This window comes from Perissodus microlepis, chromosome 23 (assembly GCF_051167445.1).
Source record: "Perissodus microlepis isolate ML-2025 ecotype Zambia chromosome 23, ASM5116744v1, whole genome shotgun sequence".
Taxonomy (NCBI): domain Eukaryota; kingdom Metazoa; phylum Chordata; class Actinopteri; order Cichliformes; family Cichlidae; genus Perissodus; species Perissodus microlepis.
In genome coordinates, this window is record NC_140482.1 from 1,627,567 (window position 1) to 1,642,199 (window position 14,633).

Below are 14,633 nucleotides of genomic sequence, written 5' to 3' on the forward strand. Positions count from 1 at the left end.
TTAGTTTTAGCAGCGGCAAGCCTGCGCTGCGAGGAGGACGGCAGCAAAGAGGAAGAACCTGGATATAAGAAAGTGTTTTTCAAAGAAACCTGTAACTCACTTAAAGTCAAGTTCACTCATAAAATGTGTCCCTCATAATAACGTTACAGGCTATGCTAGGCTTTGGCCCACATCAGTCTAAAACTGTATGCAACCATGAACGTGTTTTGGAAACTAAATGCACAACAGGCAGCACTATCAGTTCTCTCAGTCTCAGAGCAGCATTTCTAATTTTGATTGAAACTGTCAAAGAAAACGGCAGCCTCGAGCAAGCCAGGATATTAGTTTACAGAGGCTGTTAGAATTACATGTCTAACGTTAAATGTTGGTGACACAATAATTTCATCCTAATGGTACTGACATATTCGTAGGGTTAATTTTTGAGACAAAATATTATGAGGTAATCTTGATTTTGCAAATATTCCAACCAACACAAAGCTCAGAGAGTAATGGTGACACAAGATCACAGGTGAAACTGGATAATGACCTGTTGGTTCATGACTGTATTTGAAGCACATGTGTGACTGCATGTATGTGGAATGTCTCACTGTTATTCATCAGGTGACAGAGGCAGCTCTGCCATGTTGTAGCTCAGACAGAGGTGAAGAGGCGAGGTCACAGGTGACTGACTGATGATTTGGTGCTATAGATTAACTAGTATTTATTATCATGACAACTGTTAGGCTGCTGATGTAAATTGATTCATTAGTGTATGTTTGACAAAGAATCTGAATTGACACGTCTCACTTTTTATGTGGCACGAATCAATGTGTTATTTTATCAGGTGGCAATATGTCCTAGTGCAGTCAGAGGGGAGGAGCCAGGGCCAAAGGTGAGGCACATCAAGCACAGAATAATACTTTTAATCTGAGGATAAAACGCATGTACTGAGGTTAAAAGAAGCTTCAGTGCTCTCAGAAGACTAAAAACGTGACTAAGGTCAACAATGACTCAAATGAGATTAAACAATGCTGCTGTATGTCCACCAGGAGAGACTGGACAGTATAGATGGAAAACCAATATGCCAGCAGTTTATCTCAGTTAACGAGAGGAGCAGGCATGTGTTTGGCTCCTTCACATAGTGGACATTGAGTTGTTGTGTGGGACACCAGTAGTCCATGTCTGTTGCTGTAACAGTAGTTCATGTTTAGGATAAAAAATCTCAGCTCACTGATCTGATCGGGGCAATAGTGCCTAAAATGTTGCATAATTTTGCTGAAAAATCTTTTACTTTGTGGTAATCTGAGATGAGTAGTTTTATGGACAAAAACCACCAGGTCATTCAGTGTTCCCTTAGTGCTAATGTATCAGAGATGTTGGTGTAACTGAAGTAATGTTGTTAAGTCCTTAAAGTCATATTCTTTTATTGTCATGACTCTATTTTTATTTTTGTATGATACCTGAGTTATATGGATTATGGCTGAAGTAAACTAAAGTCTAAAATACTTTGTCAGTCATTTGTTTAATAGTAATTTAACATTATATAATTCACATATAAAACTATGAATTGTAATTTTAAATGGTTTAAAAGCATGTAGAATAGCATATGTAGGCAAGTATATTTGAAGCTATGAAGCGCCTTGAGGCGACTTTTGTTGTGATTTGGCGCTATATAAATAAAATTGAATTGACTTGAATTATATTTCTCCTTTTTTATCAAGAACCAAAGACAAAAAGGGTGAAAAAAAGAAACAGGGCAGGGTTCGGTGGTTGAATCATCCGTCCCCACCAATGCCAAAACCAAATCTACGCCCTTGAGACGCTACTCTGACACCAACTTTTGTGGTCAGATGTAAAAATGACAAACTATAATGTTAACGGCTGCTGCTATACACTAGGATGAGTATGTGTCTTTAGAGCGCATAGTTTGTTGTCCTTCAAATGTTTTAACAGTTTGCAAATCTTCCTTCTTCTTCTGCAGGTCATGACACAACAGCCAGTGCCATCTGCTGGACGCTGTATAATTTAGCACGCCATGAACACTATCAGGAAAAATGCAGACAGGAAGTGATGGACCTGTTGGAGGGACGAGATGGACATGAAATCCAGTGGTCAGAAAATACAAATGCCAACAACATTATTTGCAGTTTCAAATGTTTATATATGAATATTATCTCAGTGCACTGACATATCTTAATTTTCAGGGAGGATCTGTCCAACCTTCCCTTCACCACCATGTGCATCAAAGAGAGCCTCAGACTGCACTCTCCTGTGCAGGCTGTATCACGGAGTTACACCCAGGACATGGTGCTGCCAGGAAATCGAACAGTCCCAGCGGGTCAGAGTCAAAGCTCTCTTTCAAGGTTTCTAAATAGATTTTAGAGGTTAAAGAGCTGTGTCTCGTCATGAATCATACTAAACTTTATTAAATGCTTCATTTGTGAGACCGTATGTTAAAGGATCACACCAACAGTTGGTGACCAATAAAGATTGATGCTGTAAAGGGAAACTTCTTGTGAAACAGGTACAGTCTGCCAGGTCAGCATTTATGGAACACACCACAACCCTATTGTTTGGACAAACCCAAATGTAAGTACTTGGTGACATAATCTGCATTTCTGCTAAAATGTGTCTATTGTGTGTTTAACCTTTCCCATTTGCTCTCTAACCAGGAGTTTGATCCCCATCGATTTGACCCAGGCAACAAAATGAGCCAAGCTTCTCATGCCTTCATCCCCTTCTCCTCAGGCCCCAGGTTCAGTTTTAGCCTTAATCTAAATAGTACAACTAGGAAATGGACTGGTTAAAATATAACAAATATCTCTTTACAGGAACTGCATTGGTCAGAAATTCGCCATGACAGAGCTTCAAGTTGTAGTGGCCCTGACCCTTCTCAGGTTTCGACTGACCCCAGGGGTGAACCCTGAACTCGGGAGCAGCAGAGTTCGCCGTCTTCCCCAAATCGTCCTGCGTGCAGAGGGAGGCCTGTGGCTGCAGCTGGAGCCTCTGAACACACTCAGACTGAACAAACAGTCAGAGGAATGATCCAACAAGTGGAGTTTTTGTCTAAATTTCAGGAGCAGGACCACACCTCATCCACGCCTCTTTCACTCTTCAGTCAATATATGCTCCCTAAACCATCATCGTACATTGTAACTGAGGATGTGGTCCCAGCTAGTGAATATAATATTTAAACTTAATTTTTAATCCCGAGTCAGGAAAAGATCAGACACAAAATGAAATTTACTGCAGGCAGTAACCTGTGTCTGCAGTAAACTGCTCCCACTTTTGTGTTCTTATGTAATATAGCTCAAACACAAAAATAAACAAATCTTACACTGATGGCACCTCTCAGACACTAATTAGCTTTTTGATTTTGAGTTTTCACACATTCACATTAGGAGTGAAATCTTGACACTCACTTAACAATGAAACTCAATCTTTAACTCAGCCAGATAAAACTTTAAATCTTCTCTAATATGAAGAGAGAGAATTAACAACAGTCTTAGCAACTCTATGTGTTGGTAGCACAGTTGGGTTGTAACTTTGATGTGCTCATATCTCTAAATAGAAATAAAACTGATCTTAAGACACAATTGAATTTCAGGTGGGTTTTTTTCTTCCAGAAAAAAAATTAACATCTGTAAACCAAGAAAGAAAGAAAGATTGCTAGATTAAAAGTTTATTCTATATTCCGTGTGATTTATACAAATTCTTCTGCAGTCAACTTTCATGTTCGTGGAAGGATAATTATCAATTTGCTTCCAAGCTTCACGATGCAGTACAGCTGGGAGGATCTTCCACATTGTCTTGGGGGCAGCTTCTCTGTGGGCCCACTTAGTCTCTGACAGCTTCTGACAGCTTCTGCAGCTCCAGTGGGCGCTGCTCAGGTAACAACTTCTCCTGCATTTTAATAAATGCAGAGTGTTGTTTAGACAAGTTGGCCACAAAAGTGTAAAGCTTTTCAGTTAGGTTGAAAAAGCTGACAAAACATGTTTGATTTTGCCTTAATCTGGTTTTGGTAGAGAGTACAATGTGCCTGACAGTGAACTATAAGGCCTTTGGATTTTTTTTTTTGGTTGTTTTCCTGACTGAAGTCCCTTAAAGTGCCCCATCTTGTTTGCAGCCCCATCATAACCTTGACCCCGGATGTTTCAATCTTCAGATTATTTTCTTCCAGTACAGCCATTACTAGCTTTTCAACAGCATCTCCAGTTGCTAACTCCAAATTACACACCTGAAGGAAGTGCTCCTTGATTTCCATATTGTGTACATATCTGACAACAAAGGAAACCTGCTTGGTGTGAACACCTCTGTGGTTTCATCCATTAATATAGGAAAAACACACTTCTTCAATCTCAGCTGACTGCAGGAAATCCTGCAGTCAGCTGAGACTGAAGAAGTCACTTGGATGAGTGAAAATAATCTGAAGATTGAAACATCGCTTCTCCAACTGAAAATGTCCAGATGAACAGAATCAACCTTTTGGGATTTACTAACCTGGATGATTAAGCACGCATCAAGACGTTATTTTATTAATATTTTTAAAATGATAGCAGCGCAAACAAATGTTTGCAGCACAAACGTAGCACAAACCTTTGACATCAATTTTGTTTGATTCCATTAATGTGTGTGTGTGTGTGGGGGGGGGGGGGGGGGGGGGCTGGTTGACCTCTGATGACCTCTAGAAATTTTTATTAATATGTTTAAAATGAAAGCGGCACAAAAGAAAATTTTTGCAGCACAAACGTTTGATACCATTTTTGTTGGATTTGAAGAAGGTGGGGGGGGCAACTTCACTCACATATAACAAACTGTCTCAGAAAGGATATTTTAGTAATACAACATTTTACAACTTTTAGTGATAACAGAACAGATTCATCACATCAAGCCACAAAATCTTCTAAAACCTGTCCGTGGCCTGACTCCTCCCCCACAAGGATCAAGCTTAAAATTATTATAAAGCCTATCATAGTGGGCAATCACAATGAATCCACCAGATGTCACCAAACATGACTGTGTTGAAAAGCTTTAAGTAAAGAACCTTTTTCAGTACAAGCTTCAGTGCTTCAGGAAGCTTCATTTGGCCATTATTACCGATGGATTTGACGAGCAGGGGTGGAGAACTGGGGAGATGAATCCTGAATGGCATTTTGTCCACTCTACCACTCTCAGCCCCATGTGAGAAACTCACTGTAATGAAAAAAAGAGAAAGGAAAAAAATCCGGATTCTCCATTGTGCAGCATGAGATTTAACTTGCATGCAACACCTAGTGACTTATTGAAAAGCTCATGTACAGATGTTCATTTCTTGAGAATATGAATGTGAATGATTTTCCACAAATGGCTCCTTTCATTGGCCAGCTTTAGTTTTTAAACCAACTGGTAGACCTGATACCAAATGTGTTGCATCCCTTGGTGACCTTGTGTTCTCTCCAGTACTTAGAGGTGGTAAACAGGGTCACAGCAATTAAGTCTAGTATTTTAGGCTGCTGTTATCATACACTGTAAGTGGGTAAGCAATGAATGCATTCAGGATGTGCTGACAAGAAAGCCCCTCTCTTATACATCACCTGTAATATTTTTGTTTTGGTTAGTTTTAGTTCAGTTTTTAATACTTTAAAAACTTGGATCTCAATCATGACCATCAAATCAAAGTAAAAACATGAGGACATTTTCTTATATAAAGTAAATCCTCAGAGACAGCATCTTGGTTTGATTGTTGGTTTGTTTTTAATTACATTTGTTTTTTTTAATGGAGTATATGAGAAGGGTGCATAGTGGCATTTAATCATAACATAAAATTACAGTTCCAATTGGTAAATAAAGCAAAAAGCAAAAAAAAATAAAAAATAAGACATGCAGGAAACGCTATCTCAGACATGTATATTTGTGGGTACAGAAGTAGAGCGCATGGGGATTTTTCCTATAGTTGCGTTATTGTGTTGAAAGGTCATTATGTCATGATCATTAGTGCACAGGTAATCCTCCACATTTGACTACAACTATTCTGTTAGTGAGAAGCCTGCCCTTATACTGACATTTGGGTTTCCTGGCTCCATCATTTTTTACTTCACATATAACAATACAAAACTTGGCTATACTCTCTGTCATGCCACTCCTGGGATCATATCTTCCTTGACCATTACAAATGGCTTTGACCTGTTCGTCATCACTAAGGATGAACGTGTTAGCATCCTTACAACTGTTGTCAACATTGTAGATCTGTTTACTTTTTATTTCTGCATCACATTTTTTCACACTCATCCTAGCATCTACATGCTGTCGTCTAAAGTTTTCATAAGGGGTTTCATTCTGCCGCTTCACAATTGGTTTGGTTTGAAGATTGGCTGGTTTTGAGAGTCCAGTGGCAAAGAGCAGCACAAGCAGCAAACAGGTAAACAGGATCCTCATTGTTTCCTGGAGAAGAAAAAACAGGAACATTTTCATGATTTAGAATTTAGAGGAGCAAAAGTAAACTCAGTTAACGATGAAACAGCACAGAGGAACAGGACCAGATCATTATTCTTATGCCTGCATACATCACTGCTGGACCGGTAATTACTGTTTGAAAATCAAATATTAAACCAAACAGTGTGACTATGACGCTAAAATCAATGTACCTCATATTCTGATACTGTGATGGTCCAGTCGGGTTAATGTTTGTGTGGCCTCAGTGTAAAGACTAAAGGTATATAGAATACCTGTGTCTGTGAAGTCCCACCGTTATGCCATCTGCACTTTGGTCCCGCTATCGCTGTTGAAAATGATTTGTGCATCTACATCGCTATTTATAGTTCAATATGTGGCCGGAAGTAAGGTGTGCTCTGAGGTGCATCTAGCAAACTCCAGTCATCATTTAAAAACAATACTAACAATTTTCCTTTATTAATATAAACACATCAGTCGATAATTTCTTATTCCTTTTGATGTAGCCGTTTAAATGATTAAAGGATAAGATCCCATCAATATAACAGCTTCCAAAAGTTATATATCAAAGCCAGTCTCATTTTTGTTCTTTCACAAAGATATTATGGCAATATTATATTATTATAATATTGTGGTGTTTGCTGGAAAGAACTTTGATCTTAAAAATATATGAACATACCTGTATAGCAGTTCATACGTTAAGCAGCAGTTTAGCTATTTATTAACAACACATTTAACAACAAAAAAGCCTTTTGAATGACTTTCATGGGTGTTGGAATTTAGATTGCTGTGTTTATGAGGTTTACCTAAAGGCACCAGGAATTCACAACTTTAATTCACATACATTGAACTATACATGAGAAAATGACAGACCACAATCAATAATCTTAGCAGTCACAGCTAAATATTGTCTTCATATATGTAAAAGCTGTGTTAGCACTAATATTGATATAAGGTGTAGTCACAAAACTACAACATTCTTGCCAAAGTTAATTATAATATTAGAAATGTATCATTTAAACATTTCCCAATGACGACACTCACCATGTTTTTTGATTAACTGATGAGTGATTGGTGGGTTAAACTGCAGGTGTTCAGGCACGAGTCAGTCTTGTGGAACAGCAGGTGGTGAAGATGACTTCAGTCACTGAAATGCTCTGAAGGTGGAATTAATGTTAAAGTTTATTTAATGATAAATTAATAAAGATTAATAAAGAAATTTAGTTATCTCTCTTTCTTGGTTGTATGAAAAATAAGCTTGTTGCCTATAAAAATGTAAATAAAATAAAAAATTAATGTACATATAAAAAGTTCTTACCAAAAGAAGATTGAAGACTGAGCAGAGATCAAGGCAAGTGCAGCGCGCTGTTATTAAATTCTACCTGAGCAGGAAAAAATAACACTTGGCTCTGGGGGCTTCAGTTTTCATACATTTCAGTAGCGCCACCTTAATCATTTGCATCAATATCTACATCATCAGCCCACCTGTTCTAAGAAACTTGAGCACTTCCCTGTTTGTGGTTCAGAAGCATACTGCAAACATAATGTCAGGAATAATGTCCACAGCATGCTGATGCAGGGTGTCATTCATGGCAGGATTTATGGTGTTATTATCGTGACGTTACCGCGGGAAAAGCATTTTTGCAGCTCAGTGTTGAAGCTGCAGTTCGCAACAAAGGTTTGCATGTTTTCGCTGTAACATGTGAAGCTTAGCACAATACTATATTTTAAACTGTGTGACATTTGCCAAGTATAAAAGGTCTTTTATTGCGAGTTTCCCTCGCTTACGGCCATACCACCCTGAACACGCCGGATCTCGTCTGATCACTCCACTGAGTGAGCAGCGGCGCCCTCTGCAGTTTGTGTGTGGAAGTGCAAAAGCTTACAGCACCTGGTGTTCCCAGGCGGTCTCCCATCCAAGTACTGACCAGGCCCGACCCAGCTTGGCTTCCGAGATCAGACGAGATCGGGCGTGTTCAGGGTAGTGTGGCCGTGAGCGAGGGACTGCTTCACAAACAGCCTTTTTATACATGCTGTGATGACACAGTCACGCTTACGTTTTTTTAATGTCCTGTATATACGTTGAATTGTCCAAACCACAAAACTGTTGGACTTCCAAATGGTCCTAACACACTGTGTGCTCTCTGTCACTTTAACACTGTGCTGTGAGAAACTAACATGTGTTATTATGGTGACGTTACCGCGGGAAAAGCATTTTTGCAGCTCAGTGTTGAAGCTGCAGTTCGCAACAAAGGTTTGCATGTTTTCGCTGTAACATGTGAAGCTTAGCACAATACCATATTTTAAAGTGTGTGACATTTGCCAAGTATAAAAGGTCTTTTATTGCAGGCTTCCCTCGCTTGCAGCCATACCACCCTGAACACGCCCGATCTCGTCTGATCTCGGAAGCTAAGCAGGGGCGGGCCTGGTCAGTACTTGGATGGGAGACCGCCTGGGAATACCAGGTGCTGTAAGCTTTTGCACTTCCACACACAAACTGCAGAGGGCGCCGCTGCTCACTCAGTGGAGGCAACTTCAGGAAAAGCTTCATGACAACGCTCCTCATTGCATTTCGCTTTTGTGCAAAACAAAACAAAAAAAACAACAAGAACGAAATATTTAGGAAATACACAAACTCATTTATTCTGTAAATGTGGAAAATGTCTGTGGCTAGTCCGTCTGGGCTCAGTAGAGAGGAACTTGTTAACCTTGTAGCGTGCAGCGGGCGCAGTGTCAACCTGACACCCATGTGCAACCAGTTTTAACTCTTATTGGCTGCCGACTGCAGTCCCGAAGAATACTGAATAAATGCGCATCAGTGTGCTACCCTGAGCAGGGAACACGATATCATGGAGTTTCTAACATGGAGCAAGGTGAAGGTGACGCTACTATGCAGGACCGCCCCTGCTTAGCTTCAGAGATCAGATGAGAACAGGCTGGTATGGCCGTAAGCGAGAGGCTTCCTCGAGAACGGGGTTCATGTAGATACTGTAACCCATTTATTGGGATTTAAAAAACAATTTAGAGTGAAGGATATTGATTAGTTTCTACTTTTTTTAATAGCTGCACATGACAGCACAGTTATAATGCATACTTAATGCTGCAATATTCACGTCATAAACAATTGTGAGTGTTTGCACAAAAACATCTACAGGTGCTCTGTGCATGTACAGTGATATTGATGTAACGCTTGAAGAATTTGACATTACTACATCAGTGGAAGAGCTCTTTGCGCAAGACTCACTAACCATCCTATTCGAAAATGAGCTTAAAGAGTGCCTCAGATCCGTTTCAACATTTAAACTGTCATTTGTGTGTTGAAGTGCAAAAGCTTACGGCACCTGGTGTTCCCAGGCGGTCTCCCATCCAAGTACTGACCAGGCCCGACCCAGCTTGGCTTCCGAGATCAGACGAGATCGGACGTGTTCAGGGTGGTGTGGCCGTAAGCGAGGGACTGCTTCAGAAACAGCCTTTTTATACATGCTGTGATGACACAGTCACGCTTACGTTTTTTTAATGTCCTGTATATGCGTTGAATTGTCCAAACCACAAAAATGTTGGACTTCCAAATGGTCCTAACACACTGTGTGCTCTCTGTCACTTTAACACTGTGCTGTGAGAAACTAACATGTGTTATTATGGTGACGTTACCGCGGGAAAAGCATTTTTGCAGCTCAGTGTTGAAGCTGCAGTTCGCAACAAAGGTTTGCATGTTTTCGCTGTAACATGTGAAGCTTAGCACAATACTATATTTTAAACTGTGTGACATTTGCCAAGTATAAAAGGTCTTTTATTGCGGGTTTTCCTTGCTTGCGGCCATACCACCCTGAACACGCCGGATCTCGTTTGATCTCGGAAACTAAGCAGGGTCGGGCCTGGTCAGTACTTGGATGGGAGACCGCCTGGGAATACCAGGTGCTGTAAGCTTTTGCACTTCCACACACAAACTGCAGAGGGCGCCGCTGCTCACTCAGTGGAGGCAGCTTCAGGAAAACCCATATATGCCTCTTAAAATGTCAGTATATTTAAAATTTAAAATGTTTTAACTTAATTTTCACAGTACAGTGAAGATAAACATTCTTTCCTTCCCATCCCTAATTGCTGCCTTCCTCCCGTTACATCACACCACCACATATGCAGGGCCTTGGGTGTAGGTGGGTCAGTTTTTTTCCACAACTGAGACAATCTTATTACTTAAACTCTCATGTTATGTACATATAGGGCCTTTGTGGTGGGCACACTAATGGCATCCAGGGAGGTGTCTGTTCATTGAGCCTCACCTCTGGTGCCGGTGCCCATTTCTCAATATGAAATTGCATGTAGACATTGAGAGTTCTCGGGAAAGGACACGCTGACACCAACTGTTGTCTGGCAGAGGGTTGTTGGCTGTCCAGTCCGGATCTCGGTTGGGTTGCTGCTCTGCTGCTGCAGAGACTGGGACTGTCTGCTTGTCTCCACCCCAGAGTAAAGGGAACCATCTCCTGGGTCTGGGGCTGGATTGCCTCTGTGGGGTTTTGGTTTATGTATGGGGAGTGTGAGTGTGTGCACTGCATCCATTTCTGTGTTTCCATGTTGGGTGAATGTGAGAGTATTTGTATATGTGTGAATAAGGGTGGGAATGCATGTTTGTGTCTGTGTGTCTGTTTGACTGTGTCTCAGGTCAGGTCTTAGACTCCACCACTCTTAGAACATCCCCTCCTACGGTGGTCCCTAGAGACAAAGCACGTACAAACTCCAAAACACTTGCAAACTCCAAAACACATGCAAACTCCAAAACGCTTGCAAACTCCAAAACACTTGCAAACTCCAAAACACATGCAAACTCCAAACTCGGTGTAGCCTTCATGGCCCAACATATCCCAGACTTCATAGTGCGGCGGTGGTGTGGATAATTTTGCCGAAAAAAACGGCGGAAGCGGAGCGGGCGAAGAGTAAACTTTCAGAAGTAAGTACTGAATATTATGTCACTTATTTATGCGCAAATGTTTTTATAATGAAGAACATTAAAACGTTACTGTTGGCCACATGTCAGGAAAGTTATGTGACATTAGCGATGTTTGTACTAACTTGGTTTTAAAGCCTTTACTTCAAAATATACGCCGTTCAATAGTTGACTTTAATCTTACAGAGAATGTGATGATTTTGTGGATAATTAAAGTCAGTCATATATCCACAAACACAAGCTGAAAGTCAGTGATGCTGCTCGGTTTGCAGTCCTGAATATCACGGCACAAGCAGGATTCATTGCACTGTTAATGTTAGCTATGTTATATTGCTGCCTCTGTTCGGTGATGTCGAGCCAAACGGACTTTAACGTGTGTTTGAACGAGCTGACGGTTCACTGGTTAAGCTGAAAGAAAGATGCTTTAATCACAGCACTCACACATGTGTCCACTGTACCATCTGGGAACTCTTCTTGTTTAGCACTCGTAATAACACAAACACTAAATCCTCCTTCTTTTGTGCTGTTTTGTAGCAGTGTTTACACCTGAGACTGTCACCTGTCTGTCTGTCCTGCACTCTCTCTCTGTTTCTTTCTCTCTGATTGTGGAATAAAAGTATGAACATGTATTTATAAGTTACACTTGTGTTTGAATCCTGCAGCTTATCACACATTTGATTTCCATGTGTGACAACTGCAAGTGTCCAGAGTGAGGACAGACTGAGGGACCCACTGCTGCACATCATCTGTGAGGCTTTGCACCCCTGATGATCCACCAGGACAAACTCAGCAGTGTATGAGGAAGAGGAAGAGGAGGAGGAAGAGCCAGCAGCAGCTGACAGATGGAGAGAATAAACAGACTGTTCCCTGTTTGTGAAGAACTGCTAGAAAAGTTTAACACAACTAATTGTCTGTCCTGAATCAGTCTTATTAGGTAATGTTCAAATAATTTGATCATCCCAGTGTTTTCAGTGTGGGAGAAAGTACTCAGGGCCTTCAAGTTACACACTATGAAAGGCAGCAACAAGTTTAATGTTCAGAAACCTAAAGTATGTATCAGCAGCAGAATGGAGCTAAAAATAAATGTTCTCTAGCATATCGAGACTATCTCTCCACACCGTTACATATTCCATATGTACGGGGTACGACCCCCTTGGTCGTGGCGTGTGGATATTTCTTTAAGACACCCCGGCACGCCCGGCTACGCCCCACAGCTTACGTATAAAACAGCTGTGCAGACGTGACACCGGTGATCGTTGATCTCCACTTGTTGTGTGTGTGTGCGAAAGAGTGCTTACCTTGAGAGTATTGTGTGTGTGCGTCTGCTGGAGCGTGCTTCGGCATCCTCCGTGGGCGATGTATTTCTCCCTTCTAGGTCCCCTGGTAGCCCCGGTATTCCCCTGGTGTCCCCGGTATTCCCCTGGTGTCCCCGGCCTGTTGGTCCGGCTGTCGGCTAGCTGCGGCCCGCTCTCCTTGGCGTCTCTTGCGGGGAGACTCGGCGCTCGGAGCGGGTGCTGTCGCCTGGGCGCCGGGTGGCTTAGCCTGTGGGCTACGCGGCAGCTCGCAGCATCGGCTTGCTGTGTGACTGCTGTCAGCTGGGCTGCTGTGTCGCTTAATCCCGGTGGGGACATGGCTTGGCATCGCTAGCGTGTGCTGTCGGCTAGGCTGCTGTGGGGCATACCGTGGGGGGGTAGCCACTTCGGCGTACTGGCGTGCGCTGTCGGCTGCGCTACTGTGACAGCATAACACATAGGGGTAAACGGTCACACGGAGTAAACAGCTTCAGTGTTGCTATCGGCTAGCTGCTGTAGCGCGCTACACAGGGGTCACGCGGCTCGGCGTTGCTGTTACGCCATCGCCTGCTCGCTCGGCTCTGCTGCGGCTGTGTGCATAAACGCCGACAGCAGAGGCTGTGTCCCACTCTTCCCTGACAGTGAGGTGTGTGAGAAAGATCGCTTACCTGCCCTGCGGGAATAAACAATGGGTTTGGATTTCAGGCTAGGGCGGCTAACTGCTCGCACTTCCCCGTTGGTGTGTGGCCCCGCCCCTTGCTAGCCACGCTGTATGGCGGGCCACGCCTCCCCGACTTGCCTTGAGTGTGGCATTCCTATGCCTTTGGAGGATGGGCACGAGCACTGTGTGCTGTGTCTAGGTCCTGAGCATGCTTTGCTGGCTAGGGAAACCCCTGCCTCGTGCATGAATTGTTTTATTTTGCCCGAACGGACTAGGGAAGCTCGTGCTAGGTTTTTTTCTGTCAAGCGACCCGCACCTCCCTCATCTCAGGCCTCTCAGGCGAAAGTGCGGAAGGTAGCTGCTGCTGACGTAGAATCTGGTCCCGCAGCTCCATGGGCCGGGTCCCCTTCCTCGTTTGTCGACCTGCTGGGCCCCTCCCATGCCTTTCCCTCCTGTGGCCCCGCCCCTGAGCCTGTGCCGTTGAATGTGGACTATGGGGAGGCGGACGTTGATGAGGCCTCCGTCCTCTCCTCCGATGCCTCCCCCCTGTCTCCCGAGGTGCCCCCTGCTGGTTCCCCTGGCACGGAGTCTGGCCAGTTGAGTTTCTTTCAGCTTTTGGAAAGGGCGTTCCGGGCGCTTGAGCTGTCCCTCCCTGAGGTGCCGGTCTCGGCGCCTTCTCGGTTTGATGACGCTTCACGGCCTCAGCGCTCCTTATCTCAGGTGCCGCTGCTGCCTGATTTTCAGGACCTGGTGTGCACACAGTTTGAGGCCCCCGCGGCCCTGCACCGTTGGTCCCCTTCCTGTAAGCGCTTTTCTGCCATGCATAGCCGGGAGCGCATTGCCTGTGGGTCCCTTCCCCCGGTTGATCTGTCCCTGGCCCCCCTGGTTGCCCCTTCGGGCTCCCTCCTGGGGCGGGCTGCGTGCCCTAATAGGGATGTGAAAACCATGGACGGCCTCTTGGCTCGGCTGCATAGGTCTATGGCGACCCAAGCCTGCCTGTCTAATTCGTCGGCCATATTGTCGCTTCATCTGCGGCATGCAGTCGGTTGCAGGCTACCTCGGGCGATCTGGAGGGCGTGGGTGAGTTGCTGTCCACGTCCTCTCTCCTAGCCTCGCTCATGAAACATCAGGCTATTGCCACGGGCTCTTCCTTGGCTGCTTTTTGGGTGGCGCGTCGCCATCTCTGGCTGTCTCAGTCCCGGCTCCGTTCGGATGACCAGGATTGCCTCATGAGGGTCCCGGTCGACCCTGCGGCCATGTTTGGCCCCGGTGCGGCTCTGCTCCTCCAGCAGGCTACGGAGACTCGCCGTGCTACGCAGGAGATGTCGCG

General features: G+C 43.7%; 1 protein-coding gene, 3 non-coding genes and 1 pseudogene across 6 annotated transcripts in view; 3 read left to right on the top strand and 2 right to left on the bottom strand.

The window, feature by feature from the left end:
• Nucleotides 1–3,568, top strand: part of LOC146360700 (cytochrome P450 4F3-like) — a 28,996-nt gene extending 25,428 nt beyond the window's left edge. For all 3 annotated transcript variants that reach the window (XM_084921699.1, XM_084921700.1, XM_084921701.1), the window contains 5 exons: nt 1,961–2,090; nt 2,184–2,317; nt 2,504–2,568; nt 2,652–2,734; nt 2,811–3,568. In XM_084921699.1, the coding sequence (XP_084777825.1) occupies nt 1,961–2,090; nt 2,184–2,317; nt 2,504–2,568; nt 2,652–2,734; nt 2,811–3,024 (626 nt within the window). In that variant the 3' untranslated portion in view covers nt 3,025–3,568. The remainder of the gene's footprint in view (nt 1–1,960; nt 2,091–2,183; nt 2,318–2,503; nt 2,569–2,651; nt 2,735–2,810) is intronic.
• Nucleotides 3,569–8,287: 4,719 nt separating this feature from the next.
• LOC146360701 (5S ribosomal RNA) lies at nt 8,288–8,406 on the bottom strand (annotated as a pseudogene).
• A 360-nt stretch (nt 8,407–8,766) lies between these two features.
• Nucleotides 8,767–8,885, top strand: LOC146360702 (5S ribosomal RNA). The gene has a single exon (XR_014799543.1). It is a non-coding gene; the product is annotated as a 5S ribosomal RNA (ribosomal RNA).
• Nucleotides 8,886–9,737: 852 nt separating this feature from the next.
• Nucleotides 9,738–9,856, bottom strand: LOC146360703 (5S ribosomal RNA). Its single transcript, XR_014799553.1, has one exon. It is a non-coding gene; the product is annotated as a 5S ribosomal RNA (ribosomal RNA).
• Nucleotides 9,857–10,216: 360 nt separating this feature from the next.
• Nucleotides 10,217–10,335, top strand: LOC146360704 (5S ribosomal RNA). Its single transcript, XR_014799563.1, has one exon. It is a non-coding gene; the product is annotated as a 5S ribosomal RNA (ribosomal RNA).
• The last annotated feature ends 4,298 nt before the right edge of the window (nt 10,336–14,633 follow it).